Here is a 17,473-nt window from a genome sequence, read left to right on the forward strand (position 1 = left end):
GTGCCCATTAGCGAGGCCAGTCAGTGCCGCCCATCACTGCCACCCAATGCCCATCAGTACGGCATATATTAGTGCCACCTCATCAATGCCCACCAGTTCAGCCTATCAGTGCCTCCTCATCAGCACACATCTGTGAAGGTGGAAAAATTACTTAGTTACAAAATTTACTGACAGACAGAAAAAAAATAATAAGTAAAAAATAAAATAAAATAAACGTTTTCCCTAAAAGTTTTGGTCTTTTTTTTTGTAAAAAATAAAAAAAAAAAACTCAGCAGGGATTAAATACCACCAAAAGAAAGCTCCATTTGTGTGAAGAAAATTATAAAAAAAATTGTTTGAGTATAGTGTAGCATGACTGCGCAATTGTCATTGAAAGTGCGACAGCACTGAAAGCTGAAAAAAGACTTGGGCAGGAAGGGTGTGTAAGTGCCTGGTAGGCAAGTGGTTAAAAGGTCATCACAGAGGACAAGGGAACACTTTATGACTGGGGGAAAAGTGATTTCATCTCCAAACATTGAAAGACTTGTCCACAGTAAGAGCTGTGAAAAAAATAAAAAATAAATTAAGACTCCCTCAATAAGTGGTTTTGGCCAGCTCAGTGGATTTAACCACTTTCAGACCGGACCAATTTGCTGGTCAAAGACCAGACCACTTTTTGCGATTCGGCACTGCGTCGCTTTAACTGACAATTGCGCGGTCGTGCGACGTGGCTCCCAAACAAAATTGACGTCCTTTTTTTCCCACAAATAGAGCTTTCTTTTGGTGGTATTTGATCACCCCTGCGGTTTTTATTTTTTGCGCTATAAACAAAAATAGAGCGACAATTTTGAAAAAAAACGCATTATTTTTTACTTTTTGTTATAATAAATATCCCCCAAAAATATATAAAAAAACATTTTTTTCCCTCAATTTAGGCCGATACGTATTCTTCTACATATTTTTGGTAAAAAAAAAAAAAAAAAAAAAAAAAAATCGCAATAAGCGATTATTGATTGGTTTGCGCAAAAGTTATAGCGTTTACAAAATAGGGATAGTTTTATAGCATTTTTATTAATAGTTTTTTATTATTTATTTTTTTTACTAGTAATGGCGGCGATCTGCGATTTTTATTGTGACTGCGACATTGTCGGGGACCCATCGGACATTTTTGACACATTTTTGGGACCATTGTCATTTATACAGTAATCACTGCTATATAAATGCAGTGATTCCTGTGTAAATGACACTGGCAGTGAAAGGGTTAACCTGTGGGTGGCAGTGTAGGGGTTAAGTGTTCCTAGGGGTGTGTTACTAACTGTGGGGGGGTTGGGCTTTCATTTAGTGTACACTGATCTCTGCTCCAATCACATGGAGCAGAGATCAGCGTCACTAGTTGCTAGGCAGAATGGGAAAATGTTGTTTATACAGCATTTCCTCCATTCGGCCGCTCCGTGAGACGATCGCGGGGATGCCCGCGGCGATCGAGTCCGCGGGTCCCGAGACCGGACTCACGGGGGTCCCGACCAGCGCGCCGTCGGCGGCGCGCTCCCGATGGCACGGCGGCAACGAATATTGGACGTACATGTACGCCAATATGCCTGCCCTGTGCCATTCTGTCGACGTACATCGTCGTGCGCTGGTCGGGAAGTGGTTAAGAAAGGCCTGAATTTTTTTCTAGGTGTACATAATATAACTGGATACCAACATTTATAGATGAAGTTAATCCAGGGAATAAGGAAGGAATTGTACCCCCTGCTGGAGAAAATTGGATCATGCTTTGTTGTTTTTTTGCCTTCCTCCAGATCCACTGTGGGTATAAGATTGTATATATGGGAGGGAGAGTATTTTTCTTCCTTCCAGTGGTTGCACTTGATAAACTTATGTCTTTTTACAACCAGACTATGTGCAAGTAAATGATTTAACAAAAAATAAATAAGAATAAAATACAACACACACGCCACACCTTGCACATCAAATGGTATAAGATATTATGTAAAAAATATAATCTCCATCTATATATAGTGAAGGTATGCGAGGTGAGATACACGATAATAGGTACATTTCACCTCACATTCGTGCCATTGTAAGGGACTAAACCAAAATCCGGCCTGGTTTTTCCAGCCTCTGTGGCAGGCTGGGTTCCTGTCCAGATGTTCGAGTCCGCAGTCAGCTGGACTTTAAATATCCAGGAAGAGAGCACAGCAGGGTCTGGTTTTGGAGACTCAGGAAGGAACCTGAGCAAGAGGAGCTCTGGCTGTTGGACTAAAAAAAAGGTTTGCTTTTCCGTATGTTTTGTGGGTGATGGGGACCAGCCCCACACTGTCTAGAGAGGAGACTATTTGTTTAGTTAGCGCCTGTTTTGCTGACTGTCATTCAGAAAAGGTGATCCCCACAAGCCAATTCCCCCACAGCCCAATATATATATATATATATATATATATATATATATATATATATATATATATATATATATATATATACACACATACATACATACATACACACACACACACATACATATATATATATATATATATATATATATACACATACACACACACACACACACACACACACACAATATAAAAAATATGTATAAACATTTTGATGAGAAAATCATTCGGAAAATACCTCATACAGCTTAGTAAATGATTGAAATTGATTTAAATGCATCTGAGTTGATCAGCCTGCTTCAGCAAGGTCACGATAAAAAGAAAGGTAACTTAGGTCTGGCTACAACATACCCATTCTTTTTGCTCTTATATCAATAAGTTGCTTCTCCAAAGACCAAGATTCCTGTAAAAAATATGTTGGTTTTAGGAAATCATATCCAAATCTTTTCATTTGTACCCCAATAAACAGCATTTATTTGTAAAGATCATGTGGTTTAGTAAGCACCAGAGTCTGACCTATTATATTCATAAGAATTCTCTGGACACACCCTGGCTGTTTTTGGGGAACATGCAAAAAATAGGTTCTGCACAACCTGCTGTCCTCTAGAGGTCCCATGCCTGGGATGCAGATAGCATGTAATCTTTCATGGTTTTCAAAGCTGCAAACTCTAAAGTTCTATTTAATGGTTATTCACTTCTAAATATTGTTCTATATGCACATAAGACTTTTTTGTCCTTCATGTCAGGGAATCAACAGTCGCCATCATGACGTCATGCATGATGAAACATGTAAGGAGGAGCCAGGACACGCTAAACCTTACATGTGCAATCTAACCACAACCATTTTGGAACCTGGCAGTTGGATGACCTTTGTGAATATTGATAGCGCTATATTCAGAAGTCTAAGTGCATTGGTTAAATAAATGTATTTTTTTTATACGCATTTTCACTATTTAGAATGTTTTTTTGTTCTATTGTAGGATGATGCTTGGATTTTATTTATAACCATGTGTATGACCTGCCGCTTTCGGGAGACAACCAGTATTTTGCTTAACCATGGATCTGGAGAAGAGTTATGGGGATGGGAGAACCCACAGGAATATCCTTAAGCGCCTCTTACCACTATATATTAGAGGCCCTTTTGCTCTGGTAAGCTCCTGCTTGTCTCACCCTGGTGGTGTGGTGTGCATAGGCCCTGGGATTTGTAAGTTTCTCTACTCTTCCTAACTGCTCACTGTGGTCTGAGAAGATTTCCCTACTTTTGCACTCTCTCACCATCTTTTGAAGTATTGATGTTCAGCCACTCCTATTCCTCTACGGACTCTGTAGTAATTTTGTGCACTTGTTAAATTTTATTATGCGATATTCAAAATTTTTATTGGACTTTTTTTTTGCAGTTATTTTCGAAGGATTGTCATACAGCAGATATTTTTGTATATAAAAAGGAAGGGACGATTAATATCTACATATAGCGCTGCACTTTTTGGTTGTTGAATTTTTCAGTTTTTGTTGAGCTGAATAGTTAAAAGGTAGACATCCCGGTAACTTGTTTTACAATAGTCTTTCAGGACAGCACCTGAGAAATCATGGCTCCTCCCACAACAGGAAACACCCCATCATCCAAAGCTTTAATAGTAGGCCTCCACGCAGTTTCCTTCAGTTTTTTTATAGGGAACCTGCAGCCCCAGCTCAAACATAAGTGACAGTTATATCATAGTATACAGCAACAAAAGGGCGGGTTATTGCTATCCCAAAAGACTATTGGAAAACATGTTACCAGTAAATCTAACTTGAATTTTCCCAAAAAGTCTTTCAGGACAGCACCGAAAAGGATAATCGAGAGGGACACCAGCCTGTAAGACTTTCCTACTGAAAGCCTGGTCCCCTGCTGTCAGGAGGTCTAACCTATAATGATGGGCAAACGTTGTCCGACTTGTCCACTTAGCTGCTTTACAGATCTGTTCAGGGGTGGCACCAGCTTTTTCTGCTCAACTCACCACCAAAGCTCTTGTAGAATGAGCCCGAATACCAACTAGACTCTTGGCCTGAAAGGGAATAGGCTCTGTGATAGCCAGTCTCAACCATCTGGCAATGGTTCCTCTGGTAGCTTGTCTTCCTTTCTTACTACCAGCATATGAACCAAATAATGCGTCTGAATGCCTAAAGTTCTCTGTGGCTTCAAGGCAAGACTGCTCTCTTAACATCCAAGGTATGGAATTCTTCTGCCTTCTTTCCCAAAGGATTAGAACAAAAAAAGTAGGAAGTATAATCTCAAACTCGATTTTGGACCGAAGAACAACTCTGTCCGAATTGAATCAAAAAAGGGTCTCCCTGACTGACAAGGCTTGAGGCTCACTAATTCTTCGAGCTGTTATAGCAACTAAAAAATGTTTTTCAATGTAATCTGTCTCAGGGAGGCAAAAGCCATAGGTTAAAAAAAAAAAAAAAAAAAAAAAAGGGGGGATCCCTGGTCAGGACCTGCAGAACAGATAAGTCCCACTTTGGACAGCCTCTGATCACTACCAGTCTGGACCGGGTGAGGGCCTTGAAGAATCTGATCACTAAGGGTTTTGATGAGATAGATTTTTCCAGAAATACTCCAGCATGGCAACCAGAACTTTGAGGGTACTAGCTGTTAAGCCCTTATCCTTCTTGCAGCAATTCCAGATTAGAAGAAATATCCTTTATTAAAAAAAAAAAAAAAAAAAAAAAGGGACCTGCTGGACATAGTGCACCAGGAGTTAAAAACTTTCCAGACTTTGGAATAAATTGCTCTGGTAACACTTTTTCTGCTAGATAGGAGGGTAGCAATCAACCCGTCTGAAAACTCCTTCCTCAAAAGCTGCTCTTCAGAAGCCAAGCTGTGAGTTTTAGCTTCGCTACCTCCTGGTGAAGTAGAGGACCTTGCATCAGCAGGTCCCATCTCCACGGAAGGTGCCAATACGGTTCTAGTTGCATTTGGAGAAGGAATGAAAACCAAGCTCTCTTGGACCAGTGATGAAGGTTACTGTTGTAGCCCCTTTCTGTTTTTTCCTTATGACCTGAGGGATAAACTGAAAGGGGGGTGGGGGGGGGGAGAGGAGGCGTAACAGATGAAACTTTCAACTGTGCGCCACAGCATCTAATCTCCAGTTCAGAGAGAAGAGACACACCTGTGCATTTTCCTGAGTCACAAAGACATCTACTTTCGGTTGCCCCCATTTATTGATGACCATATTGAAGATTTCCAGGTTCAATCGCCACTCTGCTTCGCATACCTGGTTTCTGCTGAGGAAGTCCACTATTTTGTTTAGAAACCCTTAGATGGACCACAGACAATGATTAAAAATATGGAGCTCTGCCCATCTTAGAATACTTCCTTTTAGGCACTGAAGAACTCTGCTTCAGGTTCCCCCGTCTGTTTATGTAGGCCACCGCAGTGGCAATGTCTGACAGTACCTATACATTTAATCCTTGAACTTCTCCGGTAGACGTCAGCAAGGCCATTTCTATAGCTTTTACTTCCCTCACATTTGAGGATCTTACTACTTCTCTTGTGGACCATGAGCCCTGAGCCCGTCGACCGCTCATGTGAGCCCCCGAAACCCCAGGAGCTGGCATCCTTTGTTAACCTTACTTGGACCGGGAAGGACCATAACAGACCTGCTGAAAACCTTGTCTGGTTCTTCCACCACAAAAGAGACTCCTTTTCACAGGGGTGGGGACCTTCACTTGTGAGTCCAGCGAATCTTGCTGGTGATCCCAGACTTTTAACAAGAAACTTTTCAGGGGTCTGAAGTGAAGTCTTGCCCACTTGAATTGCAGGTATGGAAGAGGTCAGGGTTCCCAATGCTGACATGATCTTGCTGATGGACAGGAGCTGACTGGACTGCAACAATGCAACTACTTCCACCAGCTTTTTCTCCTTTTCTTCTGGAAGAAAGATCTTTTGCTCCACCAGTTGATACGGTACCCCAAGAATAACAACTCCTGCGAGGGAATCAGATTTCACTTCTGGAGGTTTAAGATCAATCCTTTGGACTCTAGGTGAGCACAAGCTTTGACCAAAGTTCTGCTGAAGCATTTCTCTGGTTTGAGCGAAAAACAGCAGATTGTCCAGATAAGGAATTACTGAGATTCCCTCTAGATGCAAAAGGTGCCAATGGCTCGGCCATTACCTTTGTGATAACTCTTGTGGCCGATGACAGGCCAAATGGGAGTTCTCTGAACTGCAGGTGTAACACCACCTTCCATGTCTTCAATGCCAACCTCAGATATTTTTTGGGACCTGGTGGCAATAGGTATGTGGAGGTAGGCATCCTGTAAGCCCATTGATGCCATGTAGCACCCTTGGTTCAGGAGGTTTTTGACTGAGAATATGGAATCAATCCAAAAGCTTCTGTACGCCATCGAGTGATTTAGCATAAGATGGGACTTTCCTGAGAGTTTCTGAATGAGGAATACATGAGAGTAGAAACCCTGGAAGAACTCCCTTGGAGGAACCTGAACAATGACTCTGAGCTCAGTTCCTGAATTAGGGACTTCATGGCAAGAGCCTTGGCTGAATCCCTTGGGGTGTTTGTCACCAAAAATCTTCTTGGAGGTTCTTCAGTGAATTCGATCACATAACCCTGGGAGAACATGTTGAAAATAAACTGGTTTAGTGTAATAGATAACTAAAAAGAATTACAGCACTTGCAAATAAGTGAATAAAATGCAGACATTAAATGAAAACCATTCATGAACAATTAGTGGGGAAAAAAAAAAAAAAGAAAAAAAAAAAAAAAGGTGATCTGCTCCAACATTAAAGTGCAGTTGTGCTCCAAATCTCACCACACTCCATCGTGTGTCCTTACTCACTGGATGGAATGGACCCCTAGTTTTCAGTTCGAGGGTCGTTCAGGCCTTGAGATGTTGGCCAGGGATGGCCGAGTCACATCAATATACCAAGATCTAGTGTTTATAACCATCACAAGTGGATCATGATGCCCAAAATAATGAAAAAGAGAAGGGATCATAGTAAAAGTACTGTTAACCACTTCAATACCAGGCACTTAGACACCTTCCTGCCCAGGCCAATTTTCAGCTTTCAGTGCTGTTGCAATTTGAATGACAATTGGGTGGTCATACAACACTGTACCCAAACACATTTTTTATCATTTTGTTCCCACAAATAGAGCTTTCTTTTGGTGGTATTTGATCACCTCTGCAATTTTTATTTTTATTTTTTTTTGCGCAAAAGACTGAAAGTTTTTTTCTGTCAAAAAAGTTTCTTTATTTCAGTAAATAAGTATGTTTTCTCCTTCAATGATGGACACGGATATGGCTGCACTGACAGGCACTGATGAGGTGGCATTCATGAGTACTTATGGGGGCACTGATGGGCATGGATAGGCACTGATGGGTGGCATTGCTGGGCATCACTGTTCTTTTAGTAAATACTGTTGCCAATTGGGCACAGATTGGGCATTCATTTGAACATGCGGATGGAACATGGGGTACATACCTGGCCATCCACATGTTGCCCCCTTCCCTGGTGGTCCAGTGTGGTCATCGGGGGGGGGGGGGGGGGTTTAATTATCCGAACCACCGATCACCGCGATGTGCTCCCCCACGGGAAGGACGTCATATGACGCCCAGCCAGGATAACTGAACCACCGCCCACCCCACATTTTGCTATAGGCCTGGGTGGGAAGTGGTTAACCAAAGAATTTATTGCGCAAGTGGACAAGTACTTATAAACTGAAGGTTAAAACTAGGCATGTATTCAGCAACAGTTTAAAACAGCAAGCAAATGCCGCCAGCGCACATTCCACCCGAAAACGATGTTTCGTGGATTAGGAACCGGAAATTTCATCAATGCATTTTGCCCTCCCACAGGGATCCTTCAAAATGACCCAATTTCTGCCTTGCAGCTTCTGATTGGCTGACTGTGTGGGAGATTACCTTTTATATGTGTATTTAAGGCTGGCTTTGTTAACCGGAAATTAGGTCCTTTAAAGACACCCTGTGGGAGGGCGAAATGCATTCATGGAATTTCCGGTTCATAATCCACAAGACATCACTTCCAGTTTTCGGGTGAAACGCACTCTGGCGGCATTTGCTTGCCGTTTTAAACTGTTGCTGAATCCATGCCTATTTTTAACCTTCAGTTTGTAAGTACTTGTCCACTTGTGCAATAAATTCTTTGGTTAACAATACTTCACTATGGTCCCTTCTCTTCATTATTTTGGGCATCATGATTCACTTGTGACGGTTATAAACACTGTAGATCTTCTTGGTACATTGATGTGACAAGGTCTCAAAGCCTGAACGGCCCCCACACTGAAAAGCTAGGGGTCCATTCCATCCGGTGAGTGGGGACACAGGATGGAGTGTAAAAAGCAACAAAAAGATATATTTTGGGGGGGGGGGGGGGCACACCCTAAAAGATGCATTAAAGATGGTGCAGCCATAAGACCAAACAACAGAACAAAATATTACAGCGTACACATGCAAAAAATACATTTACCTTCTGCAAGGCTATTTAACCACTTAAGGACCGCCTCCTGCACATATACATCGGCAGAATGGCACGGCTGGGCACAAGCACATACCTGTACGTTGCTCTTTAAGTGCCCAGCTGTGGGTCGGGAGCATGCCCCTGACCCAGTCGTGAGCTCCATGACTGCGGGAACAGCGGACCCGATCGCCACTAGTGTCCCGTGATCGGGTCACAGAGCTGCAGAATGAGGAGAGGTCTGTGTAAACAAACCTCTCCCCGTGCTTCCTACTGTGGCTGTCACCGATCGTCTGTTCCCTGATATAGGGAAAGGCTATCAGTGGTTTCACATCCCAGCCCACGCCCCCCTACAATTAAAACAAAAACATGACACAACGTCATACATAACCCCTACACTGCCCCCTAGTGGTTAACTCCTTCACTGCCGGTGTCATTTACACAGGAATCAGTGTATTTAAATAGCACTGATTTCTGTATAAATGACAATGGTCCCAAAAATGTGTCAAAAATGTCCGATGTGTCCGCCATAATGTCACAGTCACAATAAAACAAAAATCGCTGGTCACCGCCATTACTAGTAAAAAAAAAAAAAATTAATAAAAATGCTATAAAAGCCACATCACACGACTTAAGTGGTTAAAACACAGTGACATTAAAAAAAAAAAAAAAAAAAAAAACTCTATCAAAAAAGGAGGGAGTGTGGCACATCTTGAGATTTGGAGCACGACTGCACTTTAATATTGGAGCACATAATTCACTTGAATTGTTTTCATTTAATGTCTGCATTTTATTCACTTATTTGCGAGCGTTTCAATTATTTTTATTTATCCATTTGTCAAGTTTTAGCACTTTGTGTACAGCAGCTGCAATTTCACACGTCACACTTAATTATTTTTATTACATTTAATATATGTACTACTTCTATTTTTGTTCACTGGTTTGGTGTAATGCCTCTCCACTGCAGAAGTATCTCCTGGAGTCTTCCACCGACTGGAAGGAGTCACTGAGTCTTTCTGGAAGCTGCAGAAGGATTGAAGAGCACTCCACTCCTACCTTTGGGCTTTTGTAAACACCATGACTTCCTTTTACCTTGAGTTGTACCTTCCTGCTGCTCTGAGGCAAAAAAACGCTTATGTGTCTGCACCTTCTTTTTCTTGACCGGAAACTATTTTTTCTTATAGTCTGTGCAGTCAAGAATGAATTCTAGCTCTGAACCAAACAGCAAATCCCCTGCAAAGGGGAAGATACACAGCCTGTTCTTTGACACGGCATTTCCGGGCCAGGTTTTTAGCCATAAGGCCCTCCACTAGCAGAGTCTGTTAATGCTGTGGACCTAGCTGACATATGTATGGACTCTGCGGAAGCATCCGCAATATACAACACTGCTGCAGATAAGGTTGTAAAGGAGTCCAAAAGCTCCTGTTTCAGGGAATGCGCATTAATATTGGATGTCATCTGATTAATCCAGTTCTCTAAATTCCTAGCAACGCATGTTGTTTCCATTGCTAGCTTCAGATTGATCATAACCGATTGCCAGGCTCTCTTAAGGAGTAAGTCCATCCTTGTATCCATGGGCTCCTTTAGGGTGCCCATATCTTCAAAAGCTAGGTCGGTTGACTGCGAAACCTGCGAGAAAGCGGAATCCAGTTTTAGGACCTTGTTCCAGATGGAGTCAGGATATTCCTCAAACGAGAAACTTATTTTGTGGGTCCGAGAAAAGAATGGTTTGTATCCAGCTCCAGCCATTCTGGGATTATTGAATGGACCAGAAAAGTGCGACCTTTGGAGTCTCCTAGACCATTGTGCAGATAGATCTCCTTCTCCATCCCCAAGGTAGCGTGGATTACTTTCAGGAGTTCTCCTACCTCTTCTAGGGACATCTTGTACTTAGGAGGTGGCACCTGCCTAATTTTCCCCTTCCCCAGAATCTGTCCCTTCTTGAGAAGTAACCTGGGAAATCAGACCTCCCACCTGCACCAAAGTCCCCTGAGACTCCGATAACGGCTGCGGAGCCCTGGGTTCCCCTGAGGGTCCTGGCTCTTCTCTCAGGTTTGACATGAAAGCTTGAAAAATGGACGGAACTTTTCCTTAATGGTTGTAACCAGATCACCACAAATGTATGGCGACTACTTCTTGACTAAATCTGAAATACAATCCACACAAAGAGGCTGTCCAGGATTCGCAAGAAAAAAAGAAAAAAAAAGTCAGGCGAGAACCATTTGTCTCGCAGGATAGCCCTGAAAGATCATGGCTCCGGCTGGAGGAAATAAAAACAAAACAAAAAGAAAAAAAACTGAAGGAAACTGCGTGGAGGCCTCCTATTAAATCTTTGGATGATGTGGCTTTTCCTGTTGTGGGAGGAGCCATGATCTTTCGGGTGCTGTACTGAAAGTGATTAGCAATATTCCTGATTTGATTATCACCACATGGGGCTGGGGGAAATAAATGTAGACCAAACGGGAGTAGGACTTACCTTTTGTTCCTTAAGTGCCAGAGAAGCAACAGTCAAACTGTGATTCATGATTTTTGTTAAAACCCTGAAATAAAATCAAACATCCACTTATTGACATTCCTAAGAATGTTTAACACAGAAAATCAGACTCGCTTTTGCCAATTATACCCATTATACACAAATGTTGCTTGCCCATAGCAGCTCTGGCCCAGCCTCATTCCCATGCAGTCAGATTATATATCAGATAGTACTGATGTCCTGACTTCCTTTACCCACAAGCACATGAAGATCTGTACAAGTCAGGAACATGCCTTTCAATTACTAGCACCCACATTAACCAATAGGAATGAGCGAAATGCAGAAAGCAGTGGACAGGCTTTGATAATTTCTGGAAGTGAAGATTTACCACTTAGAATGGCTTGACAACCGAGTGCAACAGCAGTACTTGGAAGCTGCTCTAGACATGCGAGGGCACCTCTAGATTTGTGTCCTAGATGTGTGCATGCTACACTTGAGAGCAGTTTGCTTTCTTATTTCATGATTTAAAGAACTGTGTTGAAAAGTTAATTGTTTTGAATTCACAAATACTATAAATTATAAATTTAATAAAATGCTTGAGTTTATTTTATTAAAAACTGCCGTATGTGCACGAAATTAACCAGGAACTTACTCTGAATCTGCATTTTTCTCTGGTAACTTGTTCTGAATGCTGTAGAATACCTGCATTCTTGTATGCATACAAAACAAAGAAAAATAATTAATGCAATTATACGTGACATTTTTTAAAGATTCGATATAAGGAATATAGAGTTATTAAATAATAAAACATTGTTTAAATACAAGATATCTCTAACACAAATGCTTCATTTAAAATCAATACAACAAAGTAGCACCTGCCCAACATACAGAATTCTAAACTCAAAGTACACCAGAACTGCTTCAGTCTCTTCCCCCCCCCCCCCCCCCTCAAGTTACTTTTGATCTACCATGATTTATTACAATCATTCCAGCAAAATGAATGGCATTAAAATAAGTACATTCCATGCAAGGGGACCAGGCTTGAGCCAGCCATACATAATATGCAAACGCTTACACATGGGTAAAGGATGATCATGCCACACATTCAAGGTATTTCCACAAATGTCAGAGCGAAAGCAAAAATTCTAGCACCAGACCTCCTGTGTAGCTCTAAACTGGTATGTAAAGGCTTAAAAGCTTTGCCTATGGAGATTTTTCAATTCTATAGGTGCCATTCCACGAACGTGCACAATTTTAAAGTGGGACATGTTAGGTATCAATTTACTTGGCCATCTTTTATATTTTACACAAAAAATTGGGTATTATGTGTTTGTATGCATTAACAGTTATTAAAGTGTATTTTTTTAAATAAATTGCATTTAAAAAACTGCTGCATAAATACGGTGTGACAAATTGTAAAACCCACCATGTTATTCTTTAGGGCCTCTGCTTAGAAAAAAAAAAAAATATATATATATATATATATATATACATATATGTTTGAGGGTGCCAAGTAATTGTCTAGCAAAATATACATATTTTTGACTAGAGGCACTGGTCTTACCTTTGCACCAACAGTGACTTGTTGTAATATGAAACTTTGTTATTTTCAATTCCCAGAACCAACTGTCTAACTCTGTCAAAGAAACATTAATAGTTAGATTTTTTTGGAAAACACTTCCCATTAACACAAAATGCCTGGAATATACCACAGAAGATGGATGGTGGTTCTCAGTGGACCACAAGTGCACAAATCACTACACTGGTAGCTCATTTTTATCTTCCTCCCGTGTAAAAAAAACTAAAATGCAAATTTTTACCTGAAAAAATATGTGCATTTATAACTTTTTACATATGGTAAACTTAGCCTTTAAAACAAAATAGGCAAAAAAAAAAAGCCTACTTTACACCATAAACTCTTGATGGGTAAAATACATGCTGCAATTGCTAACCTACCTCTAAAAAGGTCTCTTGCTTCGAGGAGACATAATTCTGAATTGAATTGCTTCACAACTATTAAAAGGTAAAAGTGTGCTGTGATTGTGCACAAGAGAAGAGCGTGTGTAGAGGGTGACGTACGTACTGGAGTGCAGAGCAGGGAGTATGAAGGTGAGCAGGAGTGCGACTGGTACGACACTAGGAAGTATGTGTAGGGAAGGAGTTTGAAGGTTAGGACAGCAGGTATTATATGCATGAGAAGAGTGCAGAGGTCATGGCAGCAGGCAGTATGTGCAGGAGTAGAGGGTATGAAGGTGGGTTGTATGGGCAGGGAGGTATGCAGCATCTCTACTGAGCATTCACAATGTTAAAGTGGTAGTAAAGTTGTATCTGCCATTTTTACCTACAGGTAAGCTTATAACAAAGCTTACCTGTAGGGAAAACGAATATCCACGGAGCAGCAGCCAGTGATGTTGCCGACACATGCACTCTGAAGGAACGGCACAATATGCCGTCCTTGTCGTAAACAGTAACCCCTGTGCGGAAATGACAGACGGTTGGAGTCCACAAACCCAGAAGGAAGACTAGGTGAAGATAAAAGCCCCGTCAGTGGCAGGCTTCCTTTTAAGCACTGCCTAGCAAGGTGAATTAAATTTTTTTATTTTTTTTAAGTTTACTACCGCTTTAAAGACAGGTAGTGTAAGAAAGGAGAAAAAAAGGTTGAAAGTTGGGACAGAATATGTCTTTTACTAGGACAGGTTCTCTTTATGCAGACAGAGGTCTGTTAAAACTCCTGACATCTCCCCTGGATTCATTACCTACAGAACAGGGGCAGAGAATCTTTGATTTGTATCTGAGCTGGCTTCAAGCACCGGCACGCTGAAGGCGAGAACCTGTGAGTTTTGTGTCAGAAGTGTAACCAAGTGTTTTCTGACTGCATACTGCGACCACGTATGTGGTCTGTCTGCTGTGAATGTATGGTCAGAGTGGGTGCATTGCATATGCATTGTGTGCAACAAGCTTTTCTAGCACTGCTGACTGCAAAACAGAAGGAGCCCTTGTATTCTGCAAAGGCAAGCTGGGAAGTGGTAATGAACATAGAAGGTGATATAGATGAATGGACTCCTCCAATGATTGACAGGAAACCGAATTCTCTTCTCTTCTCCCAGGAAGGATAAAGCAAAGAAGACTGTTTACTAGACGGGTCATATCACACCTGCCATGGATAATGGGATGTAAAGTGTGTGCTGGGGGTAAGAAAGTGGAGATATCAAAGGCTGTGCTAGGGATGGAATGTCATACTGGAGGCATTTAGCTGTAATACTATATAGGATCACAGTCCTATCACATTCTGCATAAAAACTTTTATAATGCCTTCCCTAAATACCGTTTCAAAGTCTTTGTTTCTTCAGCCACATGACCAATGTTGCATTTTCTCTGCCGTTCATAGCTAGGGCAGTAAACGGGTCTAACACAGCAGCTGTGGTGTCACTTAGTGAGGTTGCTGCAGTGTCAAGGTATTCAAGTCCCAGCGTCTCTAGGTGCCCTGCTCACTGCCATGGGGAAGTGGAGGTGGATTGATGCCCCCTTCCAGCAGTGTGAAGTGAAGAAGCACATTGAGATGCTGTCTACAGCAATGAACTTGCCAGGGCAATGTATGAAGCATGTATAACTGGCAGCATGATGTAAGCCTACAACTGGGGACTATAGGCTTACTGTGCATCACCACATCTCTATGAACAGGCACAGAAAAGTGACAACAGGTTAAAGAAAATCATAAAGAATTAGACTCGGTAGATAAAAGCTGCACAAAATACATATATGGTTTTGGAGTTAACAAACAAACAGTTTAATCTTTTTTTTTTTTTTTGGTCTGGAGGGTACCTTTATCATATTTTTGGATTTGTAAGGTCCAATCTATTTTGTGTCAGCAATGCTGACATAATAGGCGCACAGAGGGAAACGCGATGCAAGTAAATACAGCATTCTTATTTCTGACTTTACAATGATGGCAGGTTATCTCTTCTTAGATAAGGATGCAGATGCTTGGATGTGCAAAAAAAAAAAAAAAAAAAAAAGTAACACTTACGCCTCCTTTAGATTCTCCACGGTGATATACTCAACTTCATCAACAGATATTTCCCCTGCAGTGAATGTTAAAAATAAGGAATCAGGGAATTCATAGGTAATGGCTGTTTTATTAAAGCGACCATGTCACTACAGATGGCAATGAGTGCAGAAAGAAATGGCAAAATCTGAAGCTCATGTCTTGAAATGCAGCCGCAACAAGCATTTAAATGGCTCAATGAGTTGAATACCATTGCACACAGAAGTTCCTCCTACTGGCTTATATGTGCTTTAGTGATGTATAGCAGAGGAAGCAGGAGGAAGCAGGAGTTCACACACCCAGAAGAGTCAAATAATAAATCACAGTGGCTGGGGAGCAGCAATGTGGCAGCTTTTCACCGACTGCTGGAAAAGTATCTTCTTTCTGCAGGTATTGTTAGTAGTAATAGGTCACCTTAGGATTAGTAAAACAGAAAATAGAGGTTGTTCCTGCCACTCAAAATTATATAGCATTTCATCTATAGAAGGGCAGAACACGACACCAACTGGGTGCTTTTTCCACACTTTAAAAGAAAATACAGCTCAGTTTAAAGTAAACCAGCCACAGATCTTGGTAATTAAAGTGCAGCATACAAAAAAATAAAATACATAAAGTGGGGTGCCCCTTAATTTTTTTTTTAAAGTCAGCAGCTACAAATACTGCAGCTTTTAATAAATCGGACACTAACCTGTCCCAGGGTCCAGCAAAGCGGGGGAACGAAGACCTGCTCCGCTCGACGGCGCCACCATTCTTAATGAGCTGTGAAGCCACAGCCGGGTGCCCACAGTAAGAATGCTGGTGCCGCCGAGTGGAACGAGCAGGGCACCCGCTGCGCATGCGCTAGCGGCGCTGTGTGCCGTGATACGCTGCGCTGTCATCTCGGACCTGTCACGTGTCCCAGATGACTGACTGCGCCAAGGGGAAGTGAGGTCAGGTGCCCGGGCACTGAAGGAGGCAGACTACCAGGGACCCCCTAGCAACAGGCATTTAGAGGGGAGTTAACATTTTTTTCCCCAAATATTTTTTTATTTATTTTTTTATTTAACACCACTTTAAAGTTGAACCTCGCTCTCTCAATCAACATTGACTATGTTTGAATCCTTCTACAGCTAGCAGTAGTAAATATATAGCAAGTAGATTATATTTACTTGTTGTAAACTTATTTTAATTTTTTTATTTATTCAGTTACTTTTAGGTTTCCAGTCCTAGGCAAAGGATGTCATACATCCAGGAGTCTTCAGCAGCAGAGTGAAGGGGAATCAAACGGTATTTCTGTATACCTGATAAGACCAGCTAGGTATAATAACAGCAATTGCCACACTCACAAGACCCTCTCAGTACTGAGGAGATATGTCTTCTTGTGTTCACAAAGAAGCTGAGTCAAAGTCTATGTTCAAAGCTATCCGATTCAATTCTGGGCGGGTCTACAACTTATATACGTTATTATCAACCAATCATTGCATGAAACATGGTGGGAGTGATTTAATACAGAGGTGTACATTTCATATCATTAATACTCAAATGCCCAAACCCTTAAACATGGCTGACATAGCAACTATAGTGACCATGCCATCTGCTTCCATGACTCAGTCATGCCTTTGGTGTTCCCCTTTACACAGGAAAATGTTCAGACAGCTCTTCAACCACATAAGCTTTATATAGAAAGGTACAGAACAAATATGCTGCCGTAAGCTATTATTTTCTTATATGTGTGCCTTATAGAAACCATTACAGTCTGAGAATACAGAACTTTAAACTAACTAGCAGATTAACCCAAGTTAATCTTACATGAACTCATATATGACCATATACTTATACATTAACTCCTAAAAAGATGGAGGTCACTTCTCAGTCATATTACTACAGAGAGAAGGGGGTTTCTCAGCTAATCACACCCTCCATTCCTGAGCTAAAGAAAGATGTATTCCAGGAAGTAAATGCTACTTGAACCATCTGCCCTTAGCTAGGGGGTGTTTTTCAAAGTGATTGCTCAGTAAAATAAAGCATGTAGGAGTTTGCTCTGAATAATAAAAATTTATCAAAGAGCATTTTTGGTTTGTGGTGTGCAGATTCAGTGTAGTTCCACTTTAACCGCTTGCCGCCCG

The 17,473-nt window shown here is 41.4% G+C and overlaps 1 protein-coding gene across 1 annotated transcript in view; it reads right to left on the reverse strand.

The window, feature by feature from the left end:
- The window catches only part of CENPH (centromere protein H), a 36,296-nt gene that overhangs the window by 10,948 nt on the left and 7,875 nt on the right, over positions 1-17,473 (reverse strand). The window contains exons 3-7 of the mRNA XM_077462616.1: positions 15,351-15,405; positions 12,888-12,959; positions 11,976-12,032; positions 11,327-11,390; positions 2,724-2,775 (exon numbers count right to left, since the gene is read on the reverse strand). Of these exons, the coding sequence (XP_077318742.1) occupies positions 2,724-2,775; positions 11,327-11,390; positions 11,976-12,032; positions 12,888-12,959; positions 15,351-15,405 (300 nt within the window). The remainder of the gene's footprint in view (positions 1-2,723; positions 2,776-11,326; positions 11,391-11,975; positions 12,033-12,887; positions 12,960-15,350; positions 15,406-17,473) is intronic.

This window comes from Lithobates pipiens, unplaced genomic scaffold (assembly GCF_037356315.1).
Source record: "Lithobates pipiens isolate NorthernLeopardFrog02 unplaced genomic scaffold, aLitPip1_a1.2 Scaffold_3, whole genome shotgun sequence".
NCBI lineage: Eukaryota > Metazoa > Chordata > Amphibia > Anura > Ranidae > Lithobates > Lithobates pipiens.